Source organism: Phyllopteryx taeniolatus, chromosome 17, assembly GCF_024500385.1.
Source record: "Phyllopteryx taeniolatus isolate TA_2022b chromosome 17, UOR_Ptae_1.2, whole genome shotgun sequence".
NCBI classification, from domain to species: domain Eukaryota; kingdom Metazoa; phylum Chordata; class Actinopteri; order Syngnathiformes; family Syngnathidae; genus Phyllopteryx; species Phyllopteryx taeniolatus.
Genome location: NC_084518.1, coordinates 8,661,882 through 8,682,922, shown reverse-complemented (window position 1 = coordinate 8,682,922; position 21,041 = coordinate 8,661,882). Strand labels below are relative to the sequence as shown.

At 41.4% G+C, this 21,041-nt stretch overlaps 1 protein-coding gene across 8 annotated transcripts in view; it reads right to left on the bottom strand.

The window, feature by feature from the left end:
* vps11 (VPS11 core subunit of CORVET and HOPS complexes) overlaps positions 1 to 21,041 on the bottom strand; it is a 60,985-nt gene that overhangs the window by 31,883 nt on the left and 8,061 nt on the right. For all 8 annotated transcript variants that reach the window (XM_061752860.1, XM_061752859.1, XM_061752858.1 and 5 more), the window contains 5 exons: positions 12,272 to 12,473; positions 11,944 to 12,095; positions 9,561 to 9,747; positions 9,279 to 9,422; positions 3,376 to 3,576 (listed from right to left, as the gene is read on the bottom strand). In XM_061752860.1, coding sequence (XP_061608844.1) covers positions 3,376 to 3,576; positions 9,279 to 9,422; positions 9,561 to 9,747; positions 11,944 to 12,095; positions 12,272 to 12,473 — 886 coding nt within the window. The remainder of the gene's footprint in view (positions 1 to 3,375; positions 3,577 to 9,278; positions 9,423 to 9,560; positions 9,748 to 11,943; positions 12,096 to 12,271; positions 12,474 to 21,041) is intronic.

The following is a 21,041-nucleotide window of genomic DNA, read 5'->3' as shown; positions in this document are numbered from 1 at the left end:
AAGACTCATGGCTGTCTTTGCTCAAAAGGGTGCCTCTACTAAATACTGAGGAAAGGGTCTGAATACTTATGGCCGTATGATATTTCAGTTTTTTCTTTTTAATAAATTTGCAAAAATTTAAACAATTCCTTTATTTTCTGTCAATATGGGATGCTGTGTGTACATTGAGGGGGAAAAAATGTAAAAATTATTTTAACAAATGGCTGCAGTATAACAAAGAGTGACACATTTAAATACTGAATACTTTCTGTCCCCACTGTACATAGTGCCAGTCTTTGATAAAGACTGGTGACAAAATGAAGCCGCATAAAGAAACTTTAAAATAACTTCCTCAACAGACGTAGTGTGTGATAGATATGCAGCGGCGGAACATCATATCCATATACAGTGGACCCCCACATACTCGCAGTTCGGCACCTACGATTCAACTGTTTGTTGATTTTTTTGTTTCAATTTTGTAATTTTTTTGGACCACTTAATTTTTTCTTTTTTCTTTTTCTTTTATGGGGGCAACCGACTGTGGGCGACAAGGACAAACATGGTGCAAACGGCGAAATGCTGCAAAGACAGGATAGGAATATATTTCTGCAAGAGAAAAAAGCTGTAATCACAGAAAAGAAGCAGAAGCAAAAACTTACAAACCACAAAACAAATGCAAAAGAAAAACGCTGCGAACACCAAAAACATGCAAACTCAAGACAGAAGTGCATCGGACCGTGAGGCTACTAGAGGGCATGATGGACCCGTCCAAACCCTCTTGAAAGACGCCAGTGGGATAGAAAAAAGTTTGTGAACTTTCGAAGAGGAGAATGAAAATACACGGTTTACTTTATTTCGTTTTAAACACTTGGGCTTAATCTTTTACAGTATTTTGAAGTTTGCCCACTTTTTTCAGGGAATCCCACTCACGTCTTTCAAAAGGGTTTAGTGAAAGGACATCGCGACCCCAAGTTGCCTAACAGCTGGGTGTACTTCCGGTTTGGTGGTGTAAACTTCCTGCATTCCTGTCTTACAGTTGTTTTTAAGTTTGTGTGTGTTGGTGTTTGCAGTGTTTTTCTTTTGCATTTGTTTTGTGGTTTTTAAGTTTTTACTTCTGCTTCTTTTCTGTGATTGCAGCATTTTTCTCTTGGAGCGTTTTTGTGTTGCATTTTTGTTTTCTTTTTCTATTTCAATAATTCCTGTGTTTGCAGCATTTGGCCATTTGCATGGTTGGCTGTTTACAACACGTTTACCCTTCCGCCACCATATAGAGCCTTTCCCAAAAGATTTGAATATCATGGAAAAGTTGATTTATTTCCATAATTCCATTGAAAAAGTTAAACTTTCATAGATTATAAATTCAGGGCCCACAATTTAAACAATTTCAAATATTTATATTCTATAATCGATGAAAGTTTAACTTTTTGAATGGAATTATGGAAATAAACCTTTGCCTCATTTTCAAACTTTTTGGAAAGGGTCTGTAATACGGTGCATCCCCACTTATTCAAGAATTTTTGGGGTTAAAAATAACTAAAGAGATAAGACTTTATTATTCTAGACAAGCCACAAATTTAACCATTACTCACAGACCTTCACAGGAATTCATCCAGAGGAATTACAACCAACTTCCATCAATGATCATTGGTGGAGCATGGGAGACACCCGCTGGCGTCTAAGAGTCACTGCAAGCTTTTTGGTCATGACTGCTATCTACCGTGCTAAATGTCTTTTACAAACTTTGCACGAATGCTCCCAGTGTATATCATGATGCCAATGTCACTAATGACTGTTTCTTTCAGATCTCCTGCTAAATCTGTTTGTCAACCGAGTAAAGTGATTGTGTTTACCTCAGACAACACAAAAATGTTACATAACAGACATTAAGTGTTCTTCGCCACAAAATAAGGTTGAAACACTCATTGCATAGATTAACCATGGTGTGTGAGACAATGCAAAAGCTGGGAATTGATTTCTTATTTTAGACCATAGATAATTCTAGAGTGAAATTCAATATCAGCAGCATGGTCTGTCCTTCCCGTTCTTGCTTTTGGGGCAACGCCTCTTTCTTGGTACAAAAGACCGAAGCCCTTTGTTCTCTTTGCTCTTGTTTCCTGCTCTGCCGAAGACGCTGGCGCCCAGCCAAGAAGTCTCACTCCTCAGCACGAGGTGGGGAAGCGAGCCAAAACAGGCTAGGCCCGACCAAATCTTCCTTGCCGCCCCGACAATCGCTGACCACAAAGTTATTCTGGCAACTTCCCAACTACACTTTTGTGTGGGGGTGAGTCACCACCAAGAGGAACCCGGCAGGAAGGATTTGTGTGCGCAAGTTTTCTCTGAGCACGTGGCGAACAACATCTCCCAAGCGCTTCTGCCACTCTACCCCTGCTTTTTCTTTTTCCTCCTTTTTCTTCAAATCAACCTGTCGACGCCCATGCTCAGCCATCGGGAGGATGGCTGGGCATGGGCGTCCATGCCTGCCTATTTGTGTTATTCGCAACGTGAGTACAACTTGTTGATAACCAAGTACAAGTGATGTACAGCTTCAGCTGTTCAACAATCCGGGGTCTCCGTTTTCGTATTTTACACTTCATAATGCGCCACACATTTTCAATGGGAGACAGGTCTGGACTGCAGGCAGGCCAGTGTAGTACCCACACTCTTTTACTATGAAGCCACGCTGTTGTAACACGTCCAGAATGTGGTTTGGCTTTGTCTTGCTGTAATAAGCAGGGGCGTCCATGAAAAAGAGGAACCTTGAGGAACATTGTCCTTAAACTGTTCGACTATTTTCTCACGCACTAGTTCACAAAGAGGTGAACCTCACCCCATCTTTACTTGTGAATGACTGAGCAATTCAGGGAAGCTCCTTTTATACCCAATCATGGCACCCACCTGTTCCCAATTAGCCTGTTCACCTGTGGGATGTTCCAAAAAGGTGTTTGATGAGCATTCCTCAACTTTCTCAGTCTTTTTTGCCACCTGTCCCATCTTTTTTGGAACGTGTTGCAGCCATAAATTTCTAAGTTAATGATTATTTGCTAAAAACAATAAGGTTTATCAGTTTGAACATTAAATATCTTCTCTTTGTAGTGTATTCAATTAAATATAGGTTGAACATGATTTGCAAATCATTGAATTGTGTTTTTATTCATGTTCAACACAACGTCCCAACTTCATTGGAATTGGGGTTGTAGATGCAGGCGTCTACTTCCTGACTTTTTCTTTTCCAAATTATTCACGCTTTTACCCAAAAACAATATACGCTACACTATTCATGGTCCCTATGTCCCGCGAATAGCAGGGGTCCACTGTAAAGTATTTTATTCTCTTTATGTGTTATTCTGTCCCCTTAATTATCCAGTTATCTGAAGAACATGGACACTGCCCACCAACCTTGTTGAGCAGGCTCCTCTCCAAGTGGCTGTCAGTTTCAGCAGTGTCCCCACTTGGGTGGTAGTTGGTGCATAAGCCCTTCAAAAGCAGCGTTGTACCTTCAGGAATATGATGCATTAATGTCTTGCCGTAACGCTTCATGTTGCTTTCAGCTTGTTCAAAAGGTAGGCGTCCAATGTAGCGTAAGCCTTCCTCATAGTTCTGGGTTTTGGAAGAAAAGAATATGATAAGTGAGCATTTATTACCATGTGAAAACCAGTATGGATGTACACAGGAGAAATTATTTGTTTTTCAATTGACGTGTACATAAACCTTTCCCAAATTATTTATTTAAGTTATTCTAGCACTAAAACCTGGAGTGTGTAGGCTTTTCATATTCACTGTATGAATGTGGATAAATGGATGGATGGAATATGACCATTTACAATAATAACAATAATAATAATAATAATAATAATAATAATAATGCATTTGATTAGAACTGGACAAAGAATTCAATATTGGCAGTAATGGTTGCATTAAATAGATGTGGGGGAACGGCACAAGTGTTTGTTATTCCATCATTATCCCGTTGGAAGGAGCAGATAAAAGGTCTCCAGTTCATTTGAAGTGTGCTACTTGTATTTTTAATCTGTTGCTGTCAACTCTCAATAAGAGATACAAAGATCTGTCATGATCATTAGGCTGCAAAATCAAAACAAACCCATCAGAGAGATTGCAAAAACATTAGGCTTGGCCCAATTAACTGTTTGGAACATTCTTAAAGAAAAAACTCTCCCGTGAGCTCAACGACTTTCACAAGAACTTCCAGATCAAAAACACTCTCCAGCAGGGAGGTGTATGCGTTTCAAAGATCAAAGATCAATCAAGAGAAGACGACACCAGAGTGAATACAGAGGGTTCACCACATGATGTAAACCATCGGTGAGCCTCAAAAACAGGAAGGCCAGATTAGAGTTTGTCAAACATAATCTAAAAAAGCCTTTACAGTTGTAGAACAAGAGATGAGACAAAGATAAGCTTGTATCTTGGCAGAGTATCACCAGGGATGAAATCCAGCATCTGGTGATGTCTAGACATTCCAGATTTAAGACTGCAAATGACCGCAAAGAATTTGCAACCAAGGATTATAATGTGAAAGTTCGATTTATGATTGTTAGTTTGTCCCATTGTCCCATATTGGTCCCTTTAAAAGTGGGAGGCATATATACAAACTGTTGTAATTCCTACTTGGTTCACTTGATATGGATGTGAATACCCTCAAATTAAAGCTGAAAGTCTGCAGTTAATGGATATCCCAATAGAGATGTTTAGATGTCCCAATATTTATGTACCTGGCTGTATGGTCATCCATCTATGCCAGTGATGTATGTATAGGCAGAACAATAAAATGCTCTTCCATGAGATGGCAGAAGGCCCAATGGACCCATGTATCCATCCACCTGTTGCCGTTCAAATAACAGAATAAGTCGTGCCTTCCATAGAATATTTCTAAAATGCACAGGCAGCCAGTGCAAGGCGATCAGAACAGGTGAAATGTGGTCTTGTTTGCATGTCCCTGCCAGCAGACGAGCAGCAGCATCATCTTCTTCTTCTTTCGGCTTGTCCCGTTAGGGGTCGCCACAGCATGCCATCCTTTTCAATGCAAGCCTATCTTCTACATCCTCCTCTCAAACACCAACTGTCCTCATGTCTTTTCCCTCACGACATCCATCAACCTCCTCTTTGGTCTTCCTATAGCTCTCTTGCCTGGCAGCTCCATCCTCATCACCCTTCTACCAATATACTCACTCTCTCTCCTCTGGACGTGACCAAACCATCGAAGTCTGATCTCTCTAACTTTGTCTCCAAAACATCGAACCTTTGCTGTTCCTCTGATCAGATCATTTCTAATCCTATCCAACCTGGTCACTCCTAGAGCGAACCTCAACATCTTCATTTCCACCACCTCCAGCTCTGCTTCCTGTTGCTTCTTTAGTGCCACTGTCTCTTATCCATACATCATGGCTGGCCTCACCACTGTTTTATAAACTTTGCTCTTCATCCGAGCAGAGACTCTTCTCATCCATCCATCCATTCTCTACCGCTTATCCGGGTCGGGTCGCGGGGGCAGTAGCTTCAGCAGGGACGCCCAGACTTCCCTCTCCCCAGCCACTTCATCCAGCTCTTCCGGGGGGATCCCGAGGCGTTCCCAGGCCAGCCGAAGGATGTAGTCTCTCCAGCGTGTCCTGGGTCGTCCCCGGGGTCTCCTCCCGGTGGGACATGCCCGGAACACCTCACCAGGGAGGCGTCCGGGAGGCATCCGAATCAGATGCCCCAGCCACCTCATCTGGCTCCTCTCAATGCGGAGGAGCAGCGGCTCTACTCTGAGATCCTCCCGGATGACCGAGCTTCTCACCCTATCTCTAAGGGAGAGCCCGGACACCCTGCGGAGGAAACTCATTTCGGCCGCTTGTATCCGGGATCTTTTTCTTTCGGTCACGACCCACAGCTCATGACCATAGGTGAGGGTAGGAACGAAGATCGACCGGTAAATTGAGAGCTTCGCCTTTCGGCTTAGCTCTTTCCTTTACCACAACGGACCGATACAAAGTCCGCATCACTGCAGACGCTGCACCGATCCGCCTGTCGATCTTCCGTTCCATTCTTCCCTCACTCGTGAACAAGACCCCAAGATACTTGAATTCCTCCACTTGGGGCAGGATCTCATCCCCGACCTGGAGATGGCATGCCACCCTTTCCCGACTGAGGACCATGGTCTCAGATTTGGAGGTGCTGATTCTCATCCCAGCCGCTTCACACTCGGCTGCGAACTGCTCCAATGAGAGTTGGAGGTCACGGCTTGATGAAGCCAACAGAACCACATCATCTGCAAAAAGCAGAGATGCAATACTGAGGCCACCAAACCGGAACCCCTCTACGCCTCGGCTGCGCCTAGAAATTCTGTCCATAAAAGTTATGAACAGAATCGGCGACAAAGGGCAGCCTTGGCGGAGTCCAACCCTCACCGGGAACGAGTCCGACTTACTGCCGGATATGCGGACCAAACTCTGACTCCGGTCGTACAGGGACCGAACAGCCCGTATCAGGGGGTTCGGTACCCCATACTCCCGAAGCACTCTCCACAGGACTCCCCGAGGGACACGGTCGAACGCCTTCTCCAAGTCCACAAAACACATGTAGACTGGTTGGGCGAACTCCCATGCACCCTCGAGGACCCTGCCGAGGGTGTAGAGCTGGTCCACTGTTCCACGGCCAGGACGAAAACCACACTGCTCCTCCTGAATCTGAGATTCGACTTCCCGACGGACCCTCCTCTCCAGCACCCCTGAATAGACCTTACCAGGGAGGCTGAGCAGTGTGATCCCCCTGTAGTTGGAACACACCCTCCGGTCCCCCTTCTTAAAAAGGGGGACCACTACCCCAGTCTGCCAATCCAGAGGCACTGTCCCCGATGTCCACGCGATGTTGCAGAGGCGTGTCAACCAGGACAGCCCCACAACATCCAGAGCCTTTAGGAACTCCGGGCGAATCTCATCCACCCCCGGGGCCCTGCCACCGAGGAGCTTTTTAACTACCTCGGTGACCTCAAACCCAGAGATAGGAGAGCCCGCCTCAGAGAACCCACACTCTGCTTCCCCATGGGAAGGCGTGTCGGTGGAATTTAGGAGGTCTTCGAAGTATTCTCCCCACCGACTCACAACGTCCCGAGTCTAGGTCAGCACCGCCCCATCCCCACTATACACAGTGTTGGTGGTGCACTGCTTTCCTCTCCTGAGACGTCGGATGGTGGACCAGAATTTCCTCGAAGCCGTCCGGAAGTCTTTCTCCATGGCCTCACCGAACTCCTCCCATGCCCGGGTTTTTGCTTCAGCGACCACCAGAGCTGCATTCCGCTTGGCCAGCCAGTACCCATCAGCTGCCTCAGGAGTCCCACAGGCCAAAAAGGCCCGATAGGACTCCTTCTTCAGCTTGACGGCATCCCTCACCGTTGGTGTCCACCAACGGGTTCGGGGATTGCCGCCACGACAGGCACCGACCACCTTACGGCCACAGCTCCGGTCGGCCGCCTCAGCAATGGAGGCGCGGAAAATGGTCCACTCGGACTCGATGTCCCCCGCCTCCCCCGGAACATGAGCAAAGTTCTGTCGGAGGTGGGAGTTGAAACTCCTTCTGACAGGGGATTCTGCCAGACATTCCCAGCAGACCCTCACAATACGTTTGGGCCTGCCACGTCGGACCGGCATCTTCCCCCCAAGTTGAGCTGTGCTTTGTCTGGTCCCTCACCTAGGACCTGTTTGTCATGGGTGACCCTGCCAGGGGCATAAAGCCCCAGACAACTTAGCTCCTAGGATCACTGGGACACACAAACCCCTCCACCACGACAAGGTGACGGCTCAAGGAGGGGAGAGACTCTTCTGTCACATAGAAAACCTGATACCTTTCTCCACCCGTTCCAACCTCGTGGGAGCTGTTTCTTGCCACTGTGTTACATCACCTTTTATTTTAACAACATTCAATAAACGTTTGGGAACTGAGGACATTAATTGTTGAAGCTTTGTAGGTGGAATTCTTTCCCATTCTTGCTTGATGTACAGCGTCAGCTGTTCAACAGTCCGGGATCTCCGTTGTCGTATTTTACGCTTCATAATACGCCACACATTTTCAATGGGGGGCAGGTCTGGACTGCAGGCAGGCCAGTGAAGTACCCGCACTCTTTTACTATGAAGCCACGCTGATGTAAGACGTGCAGAATGTGGTTTGGCATTGTTTGGCTGAAAAAAGCAGGGGCGTCCATGAAAAAGACGTTGCTTGGATGGCAGCATATGTTTCTCAAAAACCTGTATGTACCTTTCAGCATTAATGGTGCCTTCACAGATGTGTAAGGTACCCATGCCATTGGCACTAACACAGCCCATACCATCACAGATGCTGGCATTTGAACTTTGCATCCATAACAGTCCGGATGGTTCTTTTCCGCTTTGGCCCGGAGAACACGACGTCCACAATTTCCAAAAACAATTTGAAATGTGGACTCGTCGGACCACAGAACACTTTTCCACTTTGCATCAGTCCATCTTAGATGAGCTCGGGCCCAGAGAAGCCGGCGGCGTTTCCGGGTGTTATTGATAAATGGCTTTTTCTTTGCATAGTAGAGTTTCAAGTTGCACTTACGGATGTAGCGCCAAACTGTATTTACTGACATTGGTTTTCTGAAGTGTTCCTGAGCCCATGTGGTGATATCCTTTACACATTGATGTCGGTTTTTGATGCAGTGCCACCAGAGGGATCGAAGGTCACGGGCATTCAATGTTGGTTTTTGGCCTTGCCGCTGACATGCAGTGATTTCTCCAGATTCTCTGAACCTTTTGATGATATTATGGACCGTAGATGATGAAATCCCTAAATTCCTTGCAATGGTACGTTGAGGAACATTGTCCTTAAACTGTTCGACTACTTTCTCACGCACTTGTTCACAAAGATGCGAACATCACCCAAACTTGTGAATGACTGAGTAATTCAGGGAAGCTCCTTTTATACCCAATCATAGCACCCACCTGTTCCCAATTAGGCTGTTCACCTGTGGGATGTTCCAAACAGGTTTTTGATGAGCATTCCTTAACTTTCTCAGTCTTTTTTGCCACCTGTCCCAGCTTATTTGGAACGTGTTGCAGCCATAAAATTCTACGTTATTGATTATTTGCTAAAAACAATAAAGTTTATCAGTTTGAACATTAAATATCTTGTCAGTGTAGTGTATTCAATTAAATATAGATTGAACATGATTTGCAAATCATTGTATTCTGTTTTTATTTATGTTTAACACAATGTCCCAATTTCATTGGAATTGGGGTTGTACATTAACATGTCACAGTTGCTTGCATGTTGTTATATTTTTTTACCTTGAGATCCTCCAGCTGAATTTTTAAATACCACTCATGGTGCATATGCCTCTCTGCCAAGAAAACAGCATGTCTGTGGTAGCCGGCCTGTCGAAGAACCTTAATGGCAATCTCAACATCAAAGTGAACCTCGCTTTCACTGCTCTATTGAAAATACAGTACATAGGAATACAATTACAATATATGGTGTAGGAGTTTTCTCATTTTCTTGTAATGGAACCATAAAATGATTGCATTGCTGATTGAGACCTTTTTTCATTATTTCTGATGTCTCCTAGTCACCTTAATGAACTCTTCCAGCTTCAAACTGTCCTTCAGTTTAGTATAACAGTTGAGCAACAGTGTGGTGTGGTCTGCATTGGCAAGTGACTGCCTGTGCAATGCTTGTAGAAATGCTGTAAGGTTATGGATCCTCTGTGCATCCAGAAATTTCCTAATGACATACGATGGCTCAAGTTTTCCAATCGTGCTGTGGGAAACATAAAAAACAAAAATGTTGTTTGTCTCCATTTCAAGAGAAACAATGAAAATTCAACATAATGATAGTTTTAGCACCCTTTTCACAGCCTGTATCGTTCTGTGTAAATGCCACTGATGCAGAATGGGTGGGGTAGACTTGCGGACCAAGTCAACATGGCAATTTTCTGCTTTGGTAGGTTGTAGAGGTGAAACAATTAATTGATTAATCGATGACTACTCAATTATCAAATTAATTGACTTCTATTTTGATAATCGAATAATCGTTGATAGACCTTGTTTAACTTAAAATATAATCAGAATCAACTTTATTTTGCCAAGTATGTCCAAAAAACACACAAGGAATTTGTCTCCAGTAGTTGGAGCCGCTCTAGTACGACAACAGACAGTGAATTGACAGAGAACACTTTTGGGACATTGAGAAAAACTGAGCAATAAAGGGTTGCTAGTTATCTGGTAATACTGGTATAATATTTTTTTTTTTTTATAATTGTCCAAAAAGATGCAGAGTCCTCTAGCACTTAGAGCAGTTTGAATGACTAATATAGCAAGAGTCAGGTGCTATGACCATTGTGCAAAGGGCGCCGAGACTTCAAGGAATGTATGTATAATTACTCCAAAATCCTCAATATTCTCACGTTTTTGTAGTCCTCCATGAATCCAGACTGATTATCTTTGTGTTTAATCAAAATAAGACATTTGCAGATATTTTGCTTTTACTTTAGAAAGCAATGTTCTTCAACATTTTCTGACATTACAGACCAAACCTGTAACTCAGGGCTGTCAAACTCAAATTCACAGTGGGCCAAAATAAAAAATTGGGACAATGTCGCGGGCCAAACTCAATATTTAATGAAAAATCACTGCGATCTATGTTTCCCTTCTCTCCAGAAATGTAGCGTTAAAGTTTATCATATGACAACAAACTTAAATTTTGTTTAAACACTGAATCTGGAAGAAACAAACTTTAATATTATGACATATATATATTATTGTTTTGGATTTAAATAGATAACATGAATTCTTCTGTCTCTCCATCTTCTATTTATCTATCTCTAACTACCTTTCTTTTTGATGTAAATCTTTTTTCAAAGGCCAACAACAAAACAACCCAAAAAAATAAGAATGTCCTTAAATAAAAATCCAAACTTCAAACTATTAACAGTCCCTACCGAGGAGTTGATAAAGGGCATTAAAAAATAAAAATAAACAATTCACTTATGTTATATTCTTTGTTACAGCCACATTGCTCCGCACACAACAAACAGGTCTGTCTTTTACTTTAGTGAACAGAGAATCTGCCTCCCACCTGTCTTGGAAGTTTTCAATCTTTTGTTTGACCATTTTTGGGAAGGGGAAGTGTAAATTTGCTCGAGGAGACTGGTAGCATAGTTGCTAACGACTGCAACAGAAAGGGAAGGTACGCTCGTCGGTCTAGACTGATGGGCCAACACACTAGCAAAGCATTCTGGGATTTGTAATATTAGTGGCACATGTGTATTTGAGCTGGCCCGCCAGTATATAGCACATTTGATTGCGGGCCAAATATAATTACATCGTGTGCCAAATTTGGCCCCCGGGCCTGTGTTTGTCATATATGCTGTAACTGAATCATAATCAGTTTGTTGGTGCATTTACTGCATTGTCAATTTTAAATGTCCTGTTTTTTAATAAAGGGGTGGAAATTATTTTCTTTGTCCAAACCAAAGATTAATTCCCAAAAATAATGGAAAGATTAATCGATTATTAAAAGTTTTTAATTGCAGCTCTAATATATTGCATCAGAGCCGTATCATGGCAGTTGTGTGTAAGAGAATTATGTACTGATGGGACAGGGTGCCAAGTTTAACTGACACTGACCAGCCCTGTTGTGCTAAAAGCAGTTGTCATGGTTCAACAAGTACACTATAGCACACGTGACACCGTATGCTGCCACTGATGGAGTATGGCATCTAATTATCTGAATGCCAGATAATAGTTTCAATATTTGGAGATTTCTTTGTAAAAATAGACTTTCAAAACTTCTATATGGTGGAAAAAGTAAATGCGTTGGCCCGAAAAATACAGGGGCACACAAATGTGGCATTTCCACCAATCGGAATTTTTTTTTTTTTAATTTCTTGGGAATACTGTGTAAGAGAAAATCTTATTCTTGGCCCAAGGCAGCTGTGACACATGATCTAATTACCGAATGTACTGCTGAATGGCACCATCATGGTCTCCCTTAAGGTAGAGGTGATCACCATACTGTCTGAAGATCTCTGATAATCCATCACTGTCTAGATGCTGGCTTTTAGCCAAGTTTATGGCCATAACAAATAAATTCTTCTTAAACAGCATCTTTAACAAAAGACAAGATGTTGGGACAATCAAAAATCAGCAGTGAGGTAAATATTAAACAAGAATACAGACAAATATTCAACAATATTACCAGTACTACTCCTCCAGTACTACTACCATTACTACTAAGACACTCATCTAGCTTTACAGGTATACAGGGTTTTCACAAGACTTACTTCCAGCTTGGTCTGCGTGTCCTTCTCCTGAAGAACATAAATTTTCCCATCTCTGGTGAGGACGTAGAAGGAGCCCCACTCAGCCACAACATCAATGACATCATCAAATTGGGCACTATATGCAATGAATTTGTTGTCCAAGTCGTAGATGGTCAGAAGCTGTTTGTCTGATGGACAGCTTTCCCTGCTACCAAACCTCGTCCTGTGTAGGCATTAGCACACAAACATGGATTTTTCCTTCAAAGTAATAAAAATGGTATTAACTGAAACTGGAAAAACACTGTATACAGTCGATGCCAACTGTAGTGTCCAAAATGAAACCTTAAACTAATAAGAAACAAGATTTCAAATGCACCTTTTAAGAGAGGGAAAATTCAGGATTTTGACAAAACGTGATCATGAGAATAACATCACATAATATTACATTCAATACAGCGGCGGAATTAACTATTTAAACATCACCATATTTCTCAAATATATGTCCAAAGCTGCTATTGACCTGAAAATTTCACCAGATGTTGGGAACAACTGAAGTAATCCATGCGTAAAGAAAGTAGAACAATTAAGCTCAGAAATTAAGTTGTGTGTAACAATGTGAAATGACACAGGGAAATAGTATGGAACACACCAAGTGGTATTTATTTAATACTTTGTACAAAAGCCTTTGTTTGCAATCACAGCTTCAAGACGCTTTCTGTATGGAGAAACTAGTCGCACACATTGCTCTGGTGTGATTTTGCCCCATTCCTCCTCACAAGCAGTCTTCAAATCTTGAAGGTTCCGTGGGCTTCTTTTATGGATCTTGAGTTTCAGTTCGTTCCATAGATTTTCTATTGTATTCAAGTCAGGGGATATACTGGGTCATTCGAGCAGCTTTATATTTTTTCTTTGAAACCAATTGAGAGTTTCCTTGGCAGTATGTTTTGGATCATTATCCTGCTGAAATGTCCACTCTCGTTTCATCATCCTCGTAGATGGCAGCAGATTTTTTCTCAAGTATGTCTCGGTACATATGCCCATTCATCCTTCCTTCAATAATGTGAAGTTTACCAGTACCATTTGCTGAAAACCAGCCCCACACCATCATGTTCCCACCTCTGAACTTCAGTGTTTTAAGGGTGATGTGCAGTGCCATTTCTTCTCCAAACGTGGTGTGCATTATGGAATCCAAACTGTTGAATTTTGCTCTCATCCGACCAGACTAAATTCTCCCAGTATTTAACTGGCTTGCCCAAATGTTGTTCAGCAAACTTAAATGAGCTAAACATGTTTTTTTTTTTTTTTTTTTTCCAGCAATGGGGTCTTGCGTGGTTAGTGTGCATACAGGCCATGACGGTGGAGTGCATTACTCACTGTTTTCCTTGTGACAATAGTACCTGCTAATTCCAGGTCTTTTTGAAGCTCTACACAGGTGGTCCTTGGCTCTTGGACAACTCTTCCGACTATTCTTGGCGCTCCTCTGTCGGAAATCTTTAGAGGAGCACCTCATCGAGGAAAATTTAAGGTGGTATGATTGGGTTTCCACTGACATATTATTGCCCCAACCGTGCTCACTGGAACGTTCAGAAGTTTAGATATGCACCTGTAACCAATGCCATTGTTATGTTTTGCAACAATTAGTTTGCAATGTTCTTGAGACAGCTCTCTGCTCTTAAGATGTGTCTTGACTCACACCTTGGCAATGAGACCTTTTTGTAAGACATCAATTAGGACTGAACCAGCTGATATTCATTTGCGCTGATAAGGGGCTGGATTGCAGTTTGATAGATTTTAGGTGTTGTCTTAGCTTTCCATGCCTTTTTGCACCTCCATTTCTTAATGTGTTCAATACTTTTTCCCTGTGTCATTACACATTTTTACACGCCTTAATTTCTGATCATATTTATTCTACTTTATTTGTATCTATGGATCACTTGGGTTGTTCCCAACATCATGTCAATAGCACCTTTGGAAATATATTTAATGAGAAAAATGGTGACGTGTTAAATACTTATTTCAGCCGCTGTATACAGTGCCGTGAAAAAGTATTTGCCCTTCACAAATTCTTTTTCCACTTTAATATCTAAGATCATCAAACAATTGTAAACATCAGACCAAGACAACCCAAGTAAATATGAAATGCAGTTTTTATACAGTGATTGTATTTCTTAAGAAAAAAACTTCTATTTGGGGCGTCGTGGTGCAGAGGATAAGTGCACACCCTGAAACCGGAGGGTCGTCAGTTCCTATCCCCGCTCGAGCATTCAGTATGTCGTTGCGGTGTCCCTGGGGAAGACACTTAACCCACATTGCCTACTGTATGAATGAATGTGGTTGGATGTTTGGTGGTGGTCGGAGGGGCCGAATAGCAGCCACGTAAGACGCAATTTGTCTTGTCTTTGAATCCCTCGAAAAGTGCGATATAAGTTGAATGTATCATTATTCAAAGCTACCTGGCCCTTTAGGGAAAAGTAATTTGCCGCTACACCTAATAACTGCTTGGGCCATCCTAAGGAGCAACAACTGAAATCAAGCATTATCTACAACCCCAATTCCAATGAAGTTGGGACGTTGTGTTAAACAAATAAAAACAGAATAAAATGATTTGCAAATCATGTTCAACCTATATTTAATTGAATACACTACAATGTTCAAACTGATAAACTTTGTTGTTTTTAACAAATAAACATTAATTCAGAAGTTTATGGCTGCAACACGTTCCAAAAAAGCTGGGACAGGTGGCAAAAAAGACTGAGAAAGTTGAGGAACACTCATCAAACACCTGTTTGGAACATCCCACAGATGAACAGGCTAATTGGGAACAGGTGGGTGCCACGAATGGGTATAAAAGAAGCTTCCCTGAATTGCTCAGTGATTCACAAGCAAAGATGGGGCGAGGTTCACCTCTTTGTGAACAAGTGTGTGAGAAAAAAGTCGAACAGTTTAAGGACAATGTTCCTCAATGTACAATTGCAAGGAATTTAGGGATTTCATCATCTACGGTCCATAATATCATCAGAAGGTTGAGAGAGTCAGGAGAAATCACTGCATGTAAGCGGCAAGGCCGAAAACCAACATGGATGCCCGTGACCTACGATCCCTCAGGCGGCACTGCATCAAAAACCAACATCAATGTGTAAAGGATATCACCACGTCCTCAGGAACACTTCAGAAAACCAATGACAGTAAATACAGTTGGCGCTACAGCCGTAAGTGCAACTTGAAACTCTAATATGCAAAGCAAAAGCCATTTATCAACAATACCCAGAAAGGCCGCCGGTTTCTCTGGGCCCGAGCTAATCTAAGATGGACTGATGCAAACGGGAAAAGTGTTCTGTGGTCTCACGAGTCCACATTTCAAATTGTTTTTGGAAATTGTGGACGTCGTGTCTTCCGGGCCAAAGAGGAAAAGAACCATTCGGACTGTTATGGATGCAAAGTTCAAAAGCCAGCATCTGTGATGGTATGGGGGTGTGTTAGGGCCAATGGCATGGGTAACTTACACATCTGTGAAGGCACCATTAATGCTGAAAGGTATTTACAGGTTTTGGAGAAACATATGCTGCCATCCAAGCAACGTCTCTTTCATAGACATCCCTGCTTATTTCAGCAAGACAATGCCAAACCACATTCTGCACATGTTACAACAGCGTGGCTTCGTAGTAAAAGAGTGCAGGTACTAGACTGGCCTGTCTGCAGTCAGACCTGTCTCCATTGAAAATGTGTGACGCATTATGAAGCGTAAAATACGACAAGGGAGACCCCGGACTGTTGAACAGCTGAAGTTGTACATCAAGCAAGAATGGGAAAGAATTCCACCTACAAAGCTTCAACAATTAGTGTCCTCAGTTCCCAAACGTTTATTGAATGTTGTTAAAAGAAAAGGTGATGTAACAAAATGGTAAACATGACCATGTACCAGCTTTTTTGGAACCTGTTGCAGCCGTAAAATTCTAAGTCAATGATTATTTGCTTAAAACAATACAGTTTATCAGTTTGAACATTAAATATATTGTCTTTGTCGTGTATTCAATTAAATATAGGTCGAATATGATTTGCAAATCATTGCATTCTGTTTTTATTTATGTTTAACACAACATCCCAACTTCATTGGAAATGGGGTTGTACAACTCGCAATCTCCTTCACATCTCTGTGGAGATATTTTGGCCCACTCTTCCTTGCATATTTGTTTTATTTCAGCCAAAATGGAGGGCTTTCAATCATGAATGCCGTTTTAAGGTCATGCCACATCATTTCAATTGGACTAAAGTCCGGACTTTGACATCACTCCAAAAACTGTGTGTGTTTTTTTTTCCCGACTTTACACCGATCTGATGGGCTTGATCGGCATCGGCCAATAATTAACATTTTATGCTGATCAACTTTAATGTCATAATTCGCCGATCGGTTCCGCAAGACATTTACTCTGCGTTGCCATCATGTACAGTATATTTGAATTCAAAAGCGAGTTTATTTTTAGCCTTGTCGCGTGTCTTTTGACATAGTACTGTAAATAGCTGACCGACAAAGTTTTTTTTTTTTTTTTTTTTATAAACGTGTCGGCGGTGTGGGACAGACAACACGTCTGAGACATGACAACACGGAATGCTTGGATAAGACTACAAGACAAATGTGGTCTTTCACGATTGCATTATGTCAGACTACTGCAATAAAATCTTGTATTCCGATACCAGCGCATCCCGTCTTTTACGATCACTGGACTTTATCTTGTCAACTCAAACGCGACCGGATACACTACTTACCAGAGCAACAACAATGGATTGTGCGTGTATTGTGTTGGTCAAAAAAGAACAAAATGTGGAAAAACGACATGGTGGTGGTCACCGGTGCTTGGGAGAAGACGTTCATTCAAGGATTGCTTGAGGTATGTTCACATACTTTTAATACAATACGGCTCACAAACAGCCAACAAAACATTATGTAGGCTAGCAAGCTAGTGCTAGCACTAACGTTGTACGTAAACATGCCAGCGTTATGTTGACTCATGCTCTAAAGTTTCAGTGTGTGTGCAGTAATTTTATTACAATAAAATGATTTAATTACAGTAAATTAGCACCCATTATTTCTGTCATGTTGTAATATTGGTTTGACCTTACTGATTAAAATACATGACCTGAGAAGAGAGTATTTTTGAAGATACTCAGTATACAGTACACAAGTACATACAGTAAATGAACAAGTCATTTAAATAAACATTGCTCCATCTTGCGATCGGATATCGTTTTTTTGTTTAACTTGGTGATCAGTGATCGGCCCCAAAAATCCTGATTGTGTAAAGCCTAGTTTATTTTAAGCTATTCAGAAGTTAACTTGCTGGTGTGTTTGGGATTGTTGTACTGCTGCAGGAATGACCCAAGTCTGCTTCAGCTGGAGGTCACCAACTCAAGGCCAAACATTCTCTTTCAGGATTTTCTGGTAAAGAGCAGAATTCATAGTTCCATCAATTACAACAAATCGTCCAGAATCTGAATAGGCTAATCAGCCTCAGACCATCACAATACCACCACGTTTGACAGTTGGTGTGATGTTCATTTTCTGAAATGCTGTTATATTTATGCTTTAGAAAAGGCTTCGTAACCTTTTCCAGACTGATAGATGTCAACTACTTTCTCATCAATTGGTGAATTTCTTTGGATCGTGGCATTTTGTTGCACCTTTTACAGATGTTTTGGCTTACTTAATTTTGTCAGACAGGTTCTATTCAAATGATTACTTGATTGAACAGGTCTGGAGGTAATCAGGCTTGAGTGTGGTCAGTGAAAATGAACTCAACTTTACAAAAAATGTGATTATACAGTTAATTCATGATTTAACAAGGGTGGTGGACAATTACTTTTCCCCCACTGGCCCAGATAGCTTTGAATATTTTTCCCACTTAATAAATAAAATCACCTTTTAAAAACTGTATGATATGTTTACTTGAGTAGGGTCTGACGTTAATCTTTTTTGAGTGAGCCAAGTTGTGGTGGCCCTGCCAGAACTTGTACTGGCCTCGTATATTCATGATATTATACGTTAAGTTTGAGTGATTATTTTATATTTAGCGTATTTACACTGCAATATTTAAGCCCCTTTAAGAAATGATAAGCCCAATTGCATCCATGGCGATGACTCTGTACTAACCTCACTAAAATCAAGGCACTGCAATTGCACAAATAAATAATAATCTTTTAAAGAATAAATAAGTTCCAAAATTATTACAATATTTACTTCGCATTGACATTCTATCATTCTCGTTTGTTAATGTTTTGCACACTATGTATAATTAGGGGTGCTCCGATCAGTGTATGATGCTGCCAATTCCAGTACCGATAATCCATGAGTGAGATCTGACGATACCAATCATATGGATTAGCTGTACATTTTTCAATTTATTTACGGTTAGTGCTATTGGCTATATGAGCTGACATGTTTGTTTGGGTTTGCTTCGCAGCTCTTGTGCGCCTCTGCAGTGTGAAGGGGGAGGGGATGCTACACTCTGGCTGTGCGATTATGGAATAAAATAATAATCACGACCATTTTGATTGATATTGAATGCATGGTTAATATACATGATTATTCATTTATTTCAGAAATGTATTTAAGCAACTCAACACTAAATATAACTTAAACGAACAACCAGAAAATAAATTAGCTATTATTAGTAAAATAATATTAAAACAATAGAAGTTGAAAAAAAAAAAAATAATAATAATATATATATATTCATGGCTCAAACCTGCCAATGCTTTTAGCCATGACTGTATTGTCTATTGTAGTTGTCGGAAAAAAAAATCCTTATAATATTCTGGCATTTAGCCAATAGTCATAATTTTGCTCATCCTAACTGACCTAAAAGAGGAAATATTTAGTCTGATTTCATGTCAAAGTCAGGACAAAAGCATCTTTTTATACAGTCACTGACTGTATCTACCGTTCATGCTGTGTGCGCCTTGGACTCCTCAGGGCAGTGTGGTATGATGCATGCATGGAGCTATTTACTTTCTGTAAGCTAAAAAATAAATAAAATAAACATTATTAAAAATAAAAATAGTACAAGAAGAAAGTAGCAATAATGTTAAAAAAGTCGTTTCTCACAGATTAGGACAAATATATGCCTGTGAGTATTGTTATATTACCTTTCTGTATGTGCTACTATGACGACTATGTGTGAATATTTATTTGAATGTAAATCCCTCCTGTGACCAAATGCTAATACTAGCTACCCATTAATAGTTTCCACTGACTGTTAGCATTAATATGGCGATTTCTAAAATTGTGTGTCTTGTATCTAAATATAAAATGAGGGCAATCACTTTTGTTGTTTGCTTAGTTTTACAGTAAACTCCAATTGGGGGGAGGTCAATAACCAGCCTAAAGTACGCTTAGGGAGGGCAGATTAACATTCTACAGGTTGCAAAGTACAAGCTGCTGTATGTGGCTAGCGGCGTTAGCTTCGGCGACCATGTTGAAGCTACCCTGAATGTGTGCCCGTGTATCCAGTCAGGCGGTGCTGGTCGCAGTTTCTCCTTATGTCATCACCACATCCTGTCTTGGACAGGATGTCTCGGTGATAAAAAAAAAATTCAGACGAAGACTGAGAATGCAGTTTTGCGCCAGCAAAAATTTTTGTGATTTAGAAATTTGTCCTGGCTTGAGCGGGCCAGTGTCTATATATAGGTGGTGGAATGGCACAGCAGCGTAGTGGCCCCGGGCCATTCTGTTGGGTTATCTTTTTCTGATATTTACGTATTTGATGATCGTTAAACATTAACGTGGGGAAACTATGCACAAAAATAAGAATTTGAGAAGGGGTTAAATACCTTTTATGGACTGTACACTCAACTGGACGAGACTAGTTTCAATGAATATCAAATGTAATCGAGCACTTAGGGCCATACAGACCCTTTCCAAAAAAATAGAATATCATAGAAACATTTATTTATTTCCATAATTCCATTCAAAATGTTAAACTGTCATAAATTATAGATTTAGGGCCCACAATTTAAACAATTTCAAGTATTTATTTGTTTATTTTTACATAATTTGAGCTTCCAGCTCATAAAACCCATGAAATCAGGAACTCCAAAAACTTTTTGAGTTCCTAAGAAAATAGAATATTGTGAAGAAATTATTTTCTTCTCAGTTTTTGGAGAAAAGAAAGAAAGAAATTAGGGTCACATGAAATTAATCAAAATACTACTAATACTAATACTTTCAAAACAATACGTTCATCTTCAATACTTGGTTGGGAATCCCCTTTGCTTTAATCACTGCCTTGCTGCGCCGTGCCAATGAGGCAATCAGCCTGTGGCATTGCCTGGGAGCTATGGAAGCCCAGATTTCCTTGATGCTTGCTGTCATTTTTCTTTGTTTTTGGGTCTGGTGACCCTCATTTTCCTCTTGATAATAGCCCATAGATTCTCAATGGGGTTTAGATCCGGCGAGTTGCCGTGCCATTCAAGCACTGTGATGGCATGGGCATCAAACCGGGTTTTGATGGGCAGGGGCCAGGTCCTGCTGGAAGATGAAATCTGCATCTCCATACAGATCTTCAGCAGAAGGAATCATGAAGTCCTCTAAAACATTCTGGTAGACTGTTGCGGTGACCTTGGATTTAAGAAAGCAGAGTTTACCAACACCTGCACTGGACATTGCACCCCAAATCATGACTGGACCTCAAGCAGCTTGCATCTTCCTCCAAAACCTTGAACCCCGAATGAAAGGCACACTTTACTTTCATCGGAAAGGAGGACCTTGGACCACTGGCCAACAGTCCAGTCATACTTC